This window comes from Sarcophilus harrisii, chromosome 3, assembly GCF_902635505.1.
Source record: "Sarcophilus harrisii chromosome 3, mSarHar1.11, whole genome shotgun sequence".
Classification (NCBI taxonomy): Eukaryota; Metazoa; Chordata; class Mammalia; order Dasyuromorphia; family Dasyuridae; genus Sarcophilus; species Sarcophilus harrisii.
In genome coordinates, this window is record NC_045428.1 from 10,718,525 (window position 1) to 10,733,140 (window position 14,616).

At 43.3% G+C, this 14,616-nt stretch overlaps 1 protein-coding gene across 1 annotated transcript in view; it reads left to right on the forward strand.

The window, feature by feature from the left end:
- The first annotated feature begins 4,075 nt into the window (after positions 1-4,075).
- Positions 4,076-14,616, forward strand: part of FETUB (fetuin B) — a 12,673-nt gene continuing 2,132 nt past the window's right edge. The window contains exons 1-6 of the mRNA XM_031957527.1: positions 4,076-4,443; positions 9,698-9,808; positions 10,334-10,421; positions 11,670-11,842; positions 12,363-12,464; positions 13,120-13,203. Coding sequence (XP_031813387.1) covers positions 4,216-4,443; positions 9,698-9,808; positions 10,334-10,421; positions 11,670-11,842; positions 12,363-12,464; positions 13,120-13,203 — 786 coding nt within the window. The 5' untranslated portion in view covers positions 4,076-4,215. The remainder of the gene's footprint in view (positions 4,444-9,697; positions 9,809-10,333; positions 10,422-11,669; positions 11,843-12,362; positions 12,465-13,119; positions 13,204-14,616) is intronic.

Genomic DNA, 14,616 nt, shown 5'->3' on the forward strand with positions numbered 1-14,616 from the left:
GTCGATGACGCCAGCTCCTCTCTTTAATCTGGACCGATTGATATCCGGGTACCAATCTTTGGATCCAAAGATTCCAGATCTTAAGCTCTAAGGGGCCTCAGAGATCATTGTCCCACTCTCATTTTACACAGGGGGAAACTGAGGCACACGAAAGTTAAAATCACTTTCTCCAGATCACAGTAAATAGCTTGAGTGAAGTGTGAATCCAGGTTTTCTGATGGCAAATTCAGCTGCTGAATCCACAGAGCCATGCAGAATCTCAGAAGCAACCTTGATGGCATGGACTATGGATGCCTCCATCCTGGTGGTCTATACATCAAACAAAGCCCTGTTATACTAGCAAATACAACATATGGGCAAGTCAACGTGGAGTGGGAGGAAGTACTAACAACTGGGGGGACAAGGAAAAGCCTATGTAGGGGTGACATGAAGCTCCTTTTGTAGGGAGGAATTCTAAAGGAAGAGGGTGGATCCCACACAGGTAGGATGCACAAATTTAGGGTCAGTAGCAGAGTCTGGAAGTAAAGTCAGGATTAGGGTTAGAGCTAGAACAAGATGGAAGACCTGACTGACTGGAACGGAGTCCAGGAAGGGAACTAAGGTGAATAAAGTATGGTAAGGTGGACTGGAGCCAAAGTGCAAAGAGATTTAGTCTGCATTTTATCCAAGAGGCAATAGGGAGCCACAAGAGCTTCTTGAATGAGGGAGTGACCTGGTCTGACTTGGGATTTAAGAATATCACTTTGTCAGCTGGTCAGATGGATGCAAGATGGGATTGAGGTGAGGTTAGGGAACAAGGATGAGGCTGCTGCAATTGTCCGGCGAAGGCGTTATGAAGGGACTGAGTTAATGTCTGTTTTTGAATAGGAATAGAGGTCATGGGCTTCTAGGATACTAGATTTATGTCAGATAGGCATTTCACAGCTCATCTACCAATGGGAGGAGGAAACTGGGGGTTTAGCAGTTAAGTGACTTGCTCTGTATCACCCAGGTGATCTTGGCAGAACTAAGATTTGTCTCAGACTTGGGGACTGATAGTGTAGGGAATGAGGGAGCAGTGAAGGGAGAGGGAAGAGTTAAAGATGCTTCAAATGAGCTTAGACTTGCCCTGAAAGCCCTGACCCACTCAGGTGTTGGAAGGCCAGGCCGTGCTTAGGACTCATGGACCTTTCAGCACTCATGGTGTGGACATGACAATCGATCAGGCTCTCCAGATGTGCACACTGCTTTTTTTTGGCCATGGTCTTGGCCAATTATGACCATGGGGATATGTGGTGACCAGTGGGCAATGGAACAGGTTTCCATAGATGGACCACAGGCTTGCTGAAGTTCTGGCCATCAATAAAATGATGCTGGAAACTCAGTTTAGCCCCCATGTTCACTGACCTTTGGCCATCTGAGGCTGGAAAGCCTTGCCTGGGCAGGAGAGGGGCCGCTGTGGAGCTGAGTGGGTGTCTATTGGTTTTTCTCAGAGTTAATGAATAATACCCACGGTTGTGTGATGACTTAGCTTGAAGAACATCAAACAAGCATGATGCCAGAGTCAGAGTGTGGAGGGGAGCTGCCCTGAACTGACTGTCAGGAGGCTGTCCCATCATGCCCTGTGTGACCTTGAGGAAGTAATTCTGTCAGTGTCTTCTGAGATTCCTTCTAGGGCCGGATCTCGAATCTGGTGACAGGGAACCTCCTGGGAGTATGGCCACACTATAGTTTGCTGTGATGACTGGCCCTTCCAATCACAACTAGTGATTTCCCTCAAGTCAGTCATGAGCTCTCTCCTCAGTTACTGCATTAGCTCCTCCCTGCCTCCCCTGCCTCCAGTCTTCCCCCTTTCCAATCCCTCTTCCATGTAGCTGCCATATTCATCTTCCTAAAATGCAAATTTGATGTCACATTTCTGTTCAAGAAGGTCTAGCCTCTCTTTCCCCTCTGAGATAAAATCCCAACTCCTGCTTTAGCATTCAGAGCTCTTGTATTCTGACTCCAGTGTATTTTGAGACTGAATAAGCATTAATCTCTTTCATAAGGGTTTTTAAAATTAGCCAAGCTGGCATTCTAGGCTCTGGGTGTACAAATGCAAGAAAATAGCCCTCCTCTCAGGACAGTTTTGTTGGGTTGATGTACTGAGGTGATGATGATGATGGACTGGACCAACCATTGCACTGGCATAGGAAGCCTCCCACCCACAAAAAAGAGAGAAATCAATGAATTTGGGGGCCAAAGTTAGAATATGTGACTCCACAATAACAAAAGCCACTCAGCCCTGTTTGTAGTGGCTAGAAGCTGGAAACTGAGTGGATGCCCATCAATTGGAGAATGGTTGGGTAAATTGTGGTATATGAATGTTATGGAATATTATTGTTCTGTAAGAAATAACCAGCAGGATGAATACAGAGAGGCTTGGAAAGACTTGCATGAACTGATGCTGAGTGAAATGAGCAGAACCAAGAGATCATTATACACGTCAACAACGATACTGTATGAAGATGTATTCTGATGGAAGTGGATTTCTTTGACAAAGAGACCTAATTCAGTTTCAGTTGATCAATGATGGACAGAAGCAGCTACACCCAAAGAAAAAAACACTGGGAAATGAATGTAAACTGTTTGCATTTTTGTTTTTCTTCCCGGGTTATTTCTACCTTCTGAATCCAATTCTCCCTGTGCAACAAGAGAACTGTTTGGATCTGCACACATACATTGTATCTAGGATATACTAGGACATATTCAACATATATAGGACTGCTTGCCATCTAGGGGAGGGGGTGGAGGGTGGGAGGGAAAAATCGGAACAGAAGTGAGTGCAAGGGATAATGTTGTAAAAAATTACCCTGGCATGGATTCTGTCAATAAAAAGTTACTATAATAATAATAATAAAAAAGGGAAACAAAAAAATAACAAAAGCCACTAATAAAAATAATAGGACACTAGTCAATCAGTAAATTCACATTTATGAAGCACCTACTAAGTGTCAGGCACAGCACTAAGATCCATAATTACATCTCCTTTAATAATAATGAGCCACTGATAATTATCATCACAAAATCAGATCATTCTCTGAAAAAAATTGGATTGGTCCCTTAGCTCTGATTTCACTTCTCCCCTTTTTAATCTTGGCCCAACTGGTAACTCTTAACTCTTCAGTGTCCTCTGCTCTTAAATCTCCTTTCCCATCATCCTCTCACTGTTCATTTTTTGCCAGTTTCTTCTTCTTCTCCTCTTTCTACTAACTTTTTCAGCCTCATTGGGCATCCCTCCCTTCCTTCTTCCTGCAATCCAGCCAAGCTGACTTCCTCTCCATTCTTTCACAAGAGGTACTGCATCTTTTCTCTCTGGGACTTGGCACTGAAGGGCCCCATTACCTAGAAGAATCTCTCTTATCACCAATCCCTCGGGATGCAGCTGAGGTACCATTTCCTTCTTGAATCCTTTCCCAAATCACTGACTGCCTGTGACTCACTCCCCAACCATTCTGCCTTTGTTTTCCCTATATTTATTCCATATATATACATATATATATATACACACATACATCACATATATATGTATATATCTATACACACACATACATGTACATATGCCATTCTAATGTAAACTTCTTGGGAATAGGAATTGTTTCTTTATTTCTATAAACAAGGTAACTAGATCAATACCTGGCACATTATAGGGCTTTAATACATTCTGGTTGTTTGATTGGCTGGAGTTACTGGGCTCCTTGTCCCTGGAGGTCTTTCAGCAGAGGCAGGAAGACTGGTTATTGGGTCTCACTTAGAAGAGATGCTTGTTTTGGTCAAGGTGGGGTCACCTGGTTCCTGTTGACCTTTCTACCCTATGAGATTCTGTGAGAACCTGGGGAAAGAGCTAGAATCTAATGAGTTCATTGCCAGGAACCTGGGGTAAATGGCTTGCTTTGACTTCTTGAGTAATCCCTTTGGAAAGGGTTGAGAAAACAGAGCTTATTAATCAGTGATTAATAAGTGGAGGGGAGCCTGATCACAAAAATTAAGTGGAAACAAGGGCTGAACTGCCCCTAACTTAGTAAGGTGTGTGTCAATCATTGATTCAATTTATTGTTTGCAGGTTTCAACGTAATATCCCGGATTCTCAGTCATCAAAGGTCAGCCTTGGATTCAGGGGATAAAAGGGCTTAAAAGTGAGATTTGGATCTCTGTTAGCTTCCCATTGCTACAGACCGAGGCAGCCAGTCCAGCAGGATGATCCTCACTCTCTTCCTGGGCCTCTTGGTCCTGGTGCACGGTGCCTGGAGTACATCTCCCCCAGATCAGGTCCAGCAGCCTCATCCTCTCCTCCTGGAGCCCAGCTGCAATGACTCTCGAGTGTTGTCTGTGGCGGGCCTTGCTTTGGAAAAGATCAATGAAGACCGGAAAGAAGGCTACGTCTTCAGACTCAATCGAGTGGCTGATGTCTTAGAACATCATCAGGTAAAAATTGGTGTTTATTAGGGAGTGGGGGTGGCGGGGTGGCCGTGGGGACAGTAGGAACCTTGTCCATCTGCTCACACTGTTACAACCAGCTTATCTTCCCTGAAATGGCCGTCCATCTCCTACCTCCCACCATGATCTTGCACAGGTTATCTCCCATGTCTGCCACGTACTACTTGCTCAGCTTTGTCTCTGGCTTTCTTCAAGGCTCAGTTCAGCTGCTAATTAGGATAGATGGTGATGAGCCTTTGGGGATATTCTTAGTCTTTCCCCTTTTTGTTTTCATTGTTGGTCCAGACTTGTGATTCCATTGAAGTGCTTGGGAACCTCCCTTCATCCAGGCAGATCAGCAAATCCTAGTTTTAGGAAATCTCCTAGAGGCCCTAAGATTTAAGATGACTTGTCCATGATCGCACAGACCATATTCCACTAAGAAAAGACTCAAGACTGGGTCATCCTTACCATTCAGGTCATTAGTCCTTTCTTTAGCCCCCACACCATGTTGTTTCTGGTCATTTCTCTTCTTAAATGTTTCATCCCAAGAAGAATGTAAGTTTTTCTCTCTTCTTTTTCATTAAATGTATTTCGTATTTTATTTTCCCTCAGTTATATATAAAAATAATTTTAGCATTCATTTTTAAAAGCTTTGAGTTTCAAATTCTCTCCCTTGCTCCCTTCTTACCCCATTCCCCCTCACTGAGAAAGTAAATAGTTAGATATAGGTTATACAAGTGTTGTCAAGCAAAATATTTCCATAATAGTCATGTTGTAAAAGAAAACATAGATTCCCCCCAATCTCTCCAGAAAAATAAACTAAAAAAGTACACCTCAATCTTTATTCAGACACCATCAGTTCTTTTTCTGTACGTAAACAGTATTTCTTCTCATAAATCCTTCAGAATTGTCTTGGATCATTGTATTGCTGAGAATAGATAAGCCATTCATAGCTGATCAACTTATAACATTGCTGTTACATTAAACACAGTCCATTTCACTTTGCATCAGCTCATGAAAATCTCTCCAGGTTTTTCTGAGGGCATTCTTCTCATCATTTCTCATAGCACAATAGTATTCTGTCATTATCACATAAATAATTGATTCAGCCATTTGTTATTTGATGAACATCCCCTCTATTTCCAATTGTTTTCCACCAGAAAAAAAAAAACTACTCAAAATATTTTTGTAGATATGATTTCTTTTCCTGTTTGTTTTTGTTCTCTTTTTGGATACAGAATTAGTGATGGCATTTCTAGATCAAGGGTGTGCATGATTTTATAGTCCTATGAGCATAGTTCCAAATTGCTTTAGAAAATAATTGAATCAATTCACAACTCCACCAATCATTCATATTATGTCTCATTTTTTCCCTCATCCTTCTCTACTGCCTGATCCTTTAATGTAGAAGCTGCTAACACCTGTGTGATCCTGACTATGGCTCCATAACATTTTTTTTTTATTATAGTAACTTTTTATTGACAGAACCCATTTTTGCATGGTTTGGAGTTCCAAATTTTTCTCCCTCCCTCCCTCTTCTGAAAAGTAGACAGTTTAACATAGTTTATACATGTGTTATCAAGTAAAACACATTTTCATATTAGTCCCACTTATGAAAGAAGAAACAGATTAAAAGAAAAAAAAACAGAAGAAAGAATGAAGTGAAAACAATATGCTTCAATCTGCATTCAGAGTCCTCTGGATAGCATTTTCCTTTGTTAGTCCTTCATATTTGTCTTACATCATTGTGCTGTTGAGAAGAGCTGAGTCCGTTGTAGCTGATCATGACGCAGTGTTGGCGATACTGTGCACAATGTTTTCCTGGTGACTCTATTCTATACGCTATAGAGTGACTCTTCTATAGTCCCTCTATAGTCTAAGTCTACCTCTCTTACTTGATTTCCAAAATTCTTTTAGAGCTATGACCCGAAACTATTTCATATATTTCTTGGAGGCTTTGAACATAAGAGCTTTTAGTCTTAGGACTACAGTCATACTGTAGTATGGTACTAAGGTGATAATGATCTAAGGGGAGGTGTTTACTCCCTCCTGGCCTAGTACTCTGTCCATGAGTGACCACAAGTACTGTCTTCTTCCCTGGAACTGTGAGAATGATTCCTGAACTTATGTTGAAATGGAAGGAAACAACACATACATACAAATATAAATAGAAAACAGAGAATTAATACAAGGTAATGTGGGAGAGAGATTGGCAGAAAGGGACTATAGGATAGAGGGGGGATATAAGGAAAATCTTTATATAGAAGTTTGTGTCTGAGCTAAGTTTTGAAGGGAACCAGTTGACCTAAGATGAATAGAATCACCAATCATTTGATAGTGCACTTTCCGAACAATATTATTGTTTTGAAGATCCAGGGCTGACTCTCCCCTGTGATGACCGCGTATTTTAAAATCAGCCGAAGTCAGGAATTCAGGTTAAGGGAAAATCTTCAATCTTTATTCTTGTGGAGGTGAAGAGGGATCAGAGGTGAAGGGGGATCGTGATAGCAATGTAAGCAGTTGCGACAAGAAGCCAGCCAGCAGTCTCTCTCCGCTCCTTTCTGCGCCCCTCTTGTTCCACCCACCAAAATCGTCATTTCCTATACAACAAATCAGGACTTGCACAAAGAATGGGCAGGGGCCATTCTTTCTCCAAGCATATATATTAATAGAGTATGGTCCAACTACTATTTAGCCTCACGTGCTTGGGACCTCAGTGCATCAACTTGAGCTTCAGCCCATTACACTCCCCCTTAGGCTTTGTTGGCTCCCCTTCTTTTTCTCCATCTTACCTAGTTAAGTTAGAAAAGTTTCAAATTCAGGGCTACTATGCACTCTATGTCTGCCTGTGGGCTAGCATGATGCATAAACAAATATCAACAAATATTTGTTATGTGCCAATCCTGTAGCCAGGCACTATGGGAGCCTCTGGGGATATACAAGCAAAAATAAAAAGTCTCTGCCTTTTACAAACGTATATTCTGTGAATGAATTAAGGGATTATTCTTCATTTGACCCCAGTGGAATGGATATTTTGGTCAGGTGACTACAACTCTCAAAGACCCTACCAAGTTATGGAGTAGTTGTGAACTCTGTCAATAGAGGGAGGATATCCTGCCCAAAAATAAAATCAAGAAGGCTTGAGAAAGATGGGATTACCAGAAAAGGCTGCTACAAACCATTTTTGCCCATGTGGTCTCTTTCTACATCTCTTAAGATCTCTTTTTAAGATCTCTTTGGGAAATAGACTCAGTAGAGACATGTCTGGATCAAAGAGTATGCAGTTTTTTAGCCCTTTGTCCAGAATTCCAAATTGTTCTCCACAATAGTTGGATCTACCAACAATGCATTAGTTTTCCAGTTTTCCCACATCCCCTCCAACAGTTATCATTATCTTTTCCTATCACTTTAGCCAATCTCAGAGGTGTGAAATGGTATCTCGGAGTTGTCTTAATTTGCATTTCTCTAATCAACAGGAACATTCACTTTTTTTGGTCATTTTTTTATTATAACTTTTTATTGACAGAACATATGCGTGGGTAATTTTTTTTACAACATTATCCCTTGCTCTCACTTCTGTTCTGACTTTTCCCTTCCCTCACTCCACCCCCTTCCTTAGGTGACAGACAGTCGAATCAGTGTAAGTTTTCTGGAGAATGTGGTACTTGAGCTAGGTTTTAAAATGGAACATAAGCTCCTTGAGGAGATTAGCAGAGGCAGATTCACTTTTGTCATTGTATCCCCAGCTTCTAATACAGTGTCTGGTCCTAGTGAATGCTTGATAATTTTTTAGCAATTAATTTTTTTGCTGATTGATTAAGATGAGTCTTGAAGGAAGAGGAGGTAAGGGTGATGAGGGAGTGCTTGTGTGAAGAAAGCAGTAGATGTCTGGTCTAACCTGGGAACCAAGTAAAAGTCCCATTTGAAAGGAATATCATCCTTGGTTTTTTTTTTTTAATTATAGTTTTTTATTCATACGATATATGCATGGGTAATTTTTCAGCATTGATATTTGCCAAACCCTTTATTCCAATTTTTCCTCTCCCTTCCTCCACCCCCTCCCCCAGATGGCAAGTTGACTAATACATGTTAAACATGTTAAAACATAAATTCAATACAATATATGTATAAATATTCATACAATTATTTTGCTAAACAAAAAGAGTTGGACTTTGAAATAGTGTACAATTAGCCTGTGAAGGAAATCAAAAATGCAGGCGGACAAAAATAGAGGTATTGGGAATTCTATGTAGTGGTTCATAGTCATCTCCCAGAGTTCTTTTGCTGGGCGTAGCTGGTTCAATTCATTACTGCTCTATTGAAACTGATCTGGTTCATCTCATTGCCGAAAAGGGCCACGTCCGTCAGAATTGATCCTCATATAATACTGTTGTTGAAGTATATAATGATCTCCTGGTCCTACTCATTTCACTTAGCATCACTTCATGTAAGTCTCTCCAGGCCTTTCTGAAATCTTCCTGCTGGTCGTTTCTTATGGAACAATAACATTCCATAATATTCATATACCACAATTTATTCACCCATTCCCCAATTGATGGGCATCCACTCTGTTTCTAGCCTCTGGACACTACAAACAGGGCTGCTACAAACGTTCTTGCACATACAGGACCTTTCCCTTCTTTATGATCTCTTTGGGATATAAGTCCAGGAGAAACATTGCTGGATCAAAGGGTATGCACGATTTGATAGCTTTTTGGGCATAGTTCCAAAATGCTGTCCAGAATGGCTGGATACATTCACAATTCCACCAAAAACAACATCATCCTTGTTGCTAGAATTTGTATTTCATTTTAAAGTTTGCAAATCTTAAATTATCTCATTTACATATCACATAATAATGTGATGATAATGATATTGCATTTTAAGGTTTGCAAAATGCTTTACGTATGTTAATTCCATTTGATAATCATAGAACAAGTGAGAAAAAAAAATAGTGTGAGATGAGGCTGGTAGGGTAGATTAAGCCTCTCAGACTCCTCCTTGGCTTAATTTGGACAGGACCAATGGGTGGGAAGTCTTCTTGGGCAATGGTGGTCAATGCCAGGGCTATCTCCTTACTGAATATGACTGGAATCATCCTTCCCAATCTATCCCATTTTCAGTTGCTCCATGGAATGAAACGTTAGAGCTTTACAGCTATCCTTCGTTTCCCCCCGACCCCAGCTCTCCAGATCCTGGCACAATGTTGCCTGCCCTGGATGGCCCATGCATGAAACCTCTCTTATTTGCCTCCTCACAGGAAGGTTCAGGCTCCGTGTATTACCTTACCCTTGATGTATTAGAAATGAATTGTCACGTGCTCAACAAAAAACACTGGAAGGATTGTGAGGTCAGGCAGCTGCACGATTCAGTAAGTGTTTATTTTCAGTGAATTCAGAGAGAGGAAGGGGAGAGGGGCCAAAGGGGAATGAGTCTCTGAGTTTGTTTTGTTCTGAAAAGCTTCAAGCTCTTGCAGAGAAAGCTGATTCGGGGGTCAGACTTGGTGAGTTTTACTACTCACTTACTATATGACGTTGAATAAATCTATTTCTTTCTTTGGTCCTCAGTTTTCTCATCTGTAAACTGGGGGTGGGTAGGGGGGTGAACTGGGTGGGCTACAAGGTCCCTTCCGGCTTTGTAAATATTTCCCTTTTCACTTAGATGCATGTCAATGGAATCCCATTGTTTCACAGTATATTCGATCCTCATTCCATATAATTGAAAAACACTCCATACTGATTTTTTTTTTTTCAGTATGGAAAAAGTCTCCTTCCAGCTCCTGCCTTCTCATTATGTCCCTCATTATCAATTGTGAAGCTTCTTAGGATAAAATTGTGAAGATGTGGACACCATCTTGTTTTCTTAGCAACTTTAACACTAATGTGTTTGACCCTAGATTTATGGCCGGTGCAAAGTCATATTTTATGTCAACTTGCCAAGAAGAATTCTCTACTTAGCTGCCTATAATTGCACCGTTCGTCCAGGTGAGGTATTTTTCCTTTGATTGGTCTGTTGAATTTGTTTTCAAGTTTTATTGATTTTAATATTACAAATCATTTCCCGAGAAACAAAAACAAATTTCTCCTTCCCTATGTATGCTATGGTTCATCTTCCATTCAGCTTCCTAACGGAGCCTCCTAAAGCATAGATCTGATCAAGTTATTCCCCTATTCAACAAACTCCTTTTACCTCGATTATTCTTTTTACCTCCTAGATCAAAGCTCTATTTGACTCTGAAAGACCTTCATAACCTGGTACCTTCCTACCTTTCCCATCTTCTCATACCTCCATGTGTCATTGCCTCCCCTCTGCTCCTTGTATAGGACATGCCTAATTTCATATCTGGCTCTCTCTCCCTCCTCCCCCAGGCTCCTGGTTCCTTGATTTCCTCCTAGTCCCAGCTCAGCTCTCTCCTTGTGCAGGAAGATTTTTCTGGAGTCCTCTTGATCTTAGTGCCTCTCTCTGGGATTATCTTCAATTCATCTTGTACTTATTTTATTTGTGCATGGTTGTTCGCATGTTGTCTCCCTTAGTAGATGGTGAAAGCCTGAAGATGAGGGACAATGTTCTTCCTCTGTATTCCCAGGGTTCATCACGGTGCTACCACACAGTAGGCACATAATGCTTGTTGGCTTGATTTGAACCACAACACTTGTCTAATTTGAAGGGCAGTGCCTCAGTCCAGCAGAACAAGGTTCATGATCACCCCGATACACATTAAGCAAAGCTCCTAACTGACTGAGACTGACAAATCTAGGCCATTCTCGTTGATTTGTTAAATGCAAATGTTGAGCTTTTCATTAATTCCCACAGAAATTTATCTTACCCAGTTCACTGGCCTGGGAAGTTCCTCCTGGAACCTGACCGTCCACCCCCAGAATTAATCATCCTTCCAGACCTTAGGTCCTCTGAAAAGATGGGATGAGCATTCCCTCTTCACCTTTACCTCCATTTCTGATGAAAATCTTAATGTCCCTTTATTGAATCCCTCAGCAGAGCAGAAGGTCCCTGAGGGTATCTGCAGTATCTGGAGAGCAGAAATTTTATTTCTGGGGATTTTGGTTGAACTCGGTGACTTGGTTTGTGTATAACAGGCTCCTTGAATTGGAAAAAAGAACTTAGTGTGTTGAAAATTCCCCAGTTACCTAATGTAGTACAATAACATGATGTGCGACTCTGTGATTTTAAGAGCACAGAGAAGTTTACTTTTTCCCTATTTGCTTAAAAATCAGTTTCTGGAAGAGAGATTGCCACATTGTGCCCCGATTGCCCAGTGCTCCTTCCCAACAACATCTCAGATCCAAGGATTTTTCAAACTGTTAGTGAATCTCTGGAAAAAATCAACAAGGAGATTGGAGTGGGGAAGAAATTTCATCTCTTCAAAGTCACCGAAGTTCATACCCAGGTAAGTCGGAGCCTGTTCTCTAGCCCTGTTTACCTGCTACTTTAAGTTTAGAGGGAAGATCTCTCTCTCTCTCTCTCTCTCTCTCTCTCTCTCTCTCTCTCTCTCTCTCTCTCTCTCTGTCTTTGTCTCTTACTCTTTCTCTCTCACTTTCTCTTTCTCTCTTCCTCTCCTCTCCTCTTCTCCTCTCCTCTCCTCCCCTCCCTTTCTTTCCCCTCCCCTCCCCTCCCCTTCCCTCCACCCCCCCCTCTTTCCCTGTCCTGGGATTATCCATTACCTTAGATCATCTTGCAATATGGATTGTGGGGAATTAACTTTTCCCTCACACAGGGATGGGGAATCTCCAGCCTTGGGGTTATTATTTACATAATCAGCTTCAGGTCTGGAGAAGCTGAAAGCTGATGTAACCATCCCCTGCTTGGGTTCTACAAGATAATAATCATCTCCTCTCCTGATTTGTCCCCATTCCCCTGCCTCTCTACACCTTCTCTTTCCCTTGCCTCCTTCCTCTTCCTTCCTCCAGTGGGTTGTGGGCCCTTCCTACACCGTGGAATTCTTAGTCACCGAGTCACCCTGCACCAAGTCGCTGCCTGAAAAATGTCTGCCACCACCTGCTGATGCCCAGGTAAGCTCCTGCCCAAGGATTCTGGATCTTCTTCCTTGGGGAGTTTAGTAGAAAATTGGCTAAATCAATCAAGAAAGAAACATCGTTTAAATGGCTCAGGGCCCTCCAGGACCTGGTATTATCTGCTGGGATGCTCTCTAAGGTCAAAGAGGTAATTGAGCCTCCGCCAGAGCTTTAATGAAGTGCTTACTGTGTACCCTCCTCTGAGCTCAGAGCCAGAAGCGCAAATGGCAGCAGAATCAAAGTCAGCACCTGTCCTCAGGGAGCTTTTGCCCCAGTGGGGGAGGACAGCGGAGAAGGAGGTCGGGGAGAGGCAGAGAAGGAAGGGCCTGGGATCCGGGACCCCGCGCAGGCTGGGCTTGTGGCTGGCGTGGGCTCCCTCCTTCGGAAAGACCAGGCAATGGAAGGGAGAACCTCAAGGGGCATTGGGTACTTCCAGTGCCAGAGGGTCACGGCTGAAGTGAGCTGGGGGGGGGAATTCTGGGTCACCCCAAAGAAGCTCTAGAAGAAGATTCAGAAGGGTAGCCGTGAGAAAAATGAGGAGCACTGGTCTATCCAAGAGGGTTGTGAAGCCCTCTGGGAAGTGCTAGAAAAGCAGAGGAGAGCCCTCCTGCACTGTTCTCCCTAATGATGGCCTCTTTCCTCCCTTTTCCAGCCTGTAGGAATTTGCAAAGGTTCCCTAAGTAGAGACCGCATGAAAAAATATATCGCTGGGACGTGTGAATTCTTCCAAAGCCAGGTATTTTTCAGTCCAGTTGTGTGCACCTTCCCCAGACAGTAGTGAGATGGCCGCCCCCCCCCCCTTGCTCCTGCTGCCCACTCCCTCCCCCATCCCTTCTGTGCTGAGGGGGAGACAGTTGTGGCTTGGGGTCTGCAGACGGAGCTCCTGCCACTCATCCCAGTGGACAGCAGGCAACCTTTCCCCACCCAAGAGGAGAGTGATGTCTTGCCCCCACACCTATGGCCATTTGTGCTGATCCTGGTCCTGCCACTCCCTACCTTGGTGTTCTCCTTGGGCAGGACACTTAATCTCTCAGCCTCAGTTTCCTCCTGAGTGAGCCAAAGATCTAAATCCCCGCTCCCCTCCCTCCCTGCAGGGCCCAATCAGAGCCAGGATTGTCCTACCACTTGTGTGCGGGGCTCTCCTTCTCCCCGTGATGGAGGGATTAGGAACCCATGGGTCTGGGGGCTCCAGGGGAATTTTTTCTAGAAGGAATTCTGGGGGAGGAAACTCTAACAAGACAGAGCAGCACCTGATTGAAGCTGACTGATTGACCTGAGAGTGTCCTGACTGTCTGGGAGTCTCCTGACTGTCCTCATGCCTTGACTTTTTCTAGTGTCCTGACTATTTTAGAGTATCTTGACTGTTCTAGATTGTCCTAGTGTCCTGACTGTCCAAGAATGTCCTGACTGTTCTAGAGTGTCCTGACTGTTCTAGAGTGTCCTGACTGTCTAGGAGTGTCCTGACTATCTGGGAGTCTCCTGACTGTCCTAGAGTATCCTGACTGTCCCAGAGGGTCCTGACGGTCCTAGACTGTCCCGACTGTGGGATTGCCTGAGTGTCCGAGTGGCTGAGACCACTGGGGGTTCAGAGCTTGCTCAGGGGTGTGGAGCCAGTATAGAGCCAGACTATTCTGCTTCTGGGATTGGTTGAATGCTTTTTAGAATATTGCTGCCCCCAAAGATTAAGTGAGGGACTTGACCATGGTCACATGGCTAGAGTCGGGGCAGAATTGGAATCCAGGGCTCTCCTGAGTCCATGCTCAGCCCTTAGGCACTGACTACAGCTTTGGGTTCCTGGGCGGATCCTACATTTCCAGAAGGTGCTAAGCTTTGCTAGGTCCTTTACACAGCCCGGCTCTTTTGCCCTTCTCCAGTACCTTGGACAGCGGTGGCTGCTTGGAGAGCTCTCTGGCATTGCATTTCCCATGTGGGAGGAAAGTCCCTCAGGAAGGGACTGCAGAGTTGTCCTGCTGGGGACCCATCAGCTTAGAGAGGGTCACCCTCCCTCTCCCCACATTAGACATGAGAAAAAAACTTTATCTTTCAGTTTCAAAGCCTTTTTCTTTCTTTCTTTTTTTTAAATTGGGGAGCCCTGAAAGTCAAGTCACACTCTTGAAATCTTCCTTTGTGAGAGCTAAGGAGGGCCAGC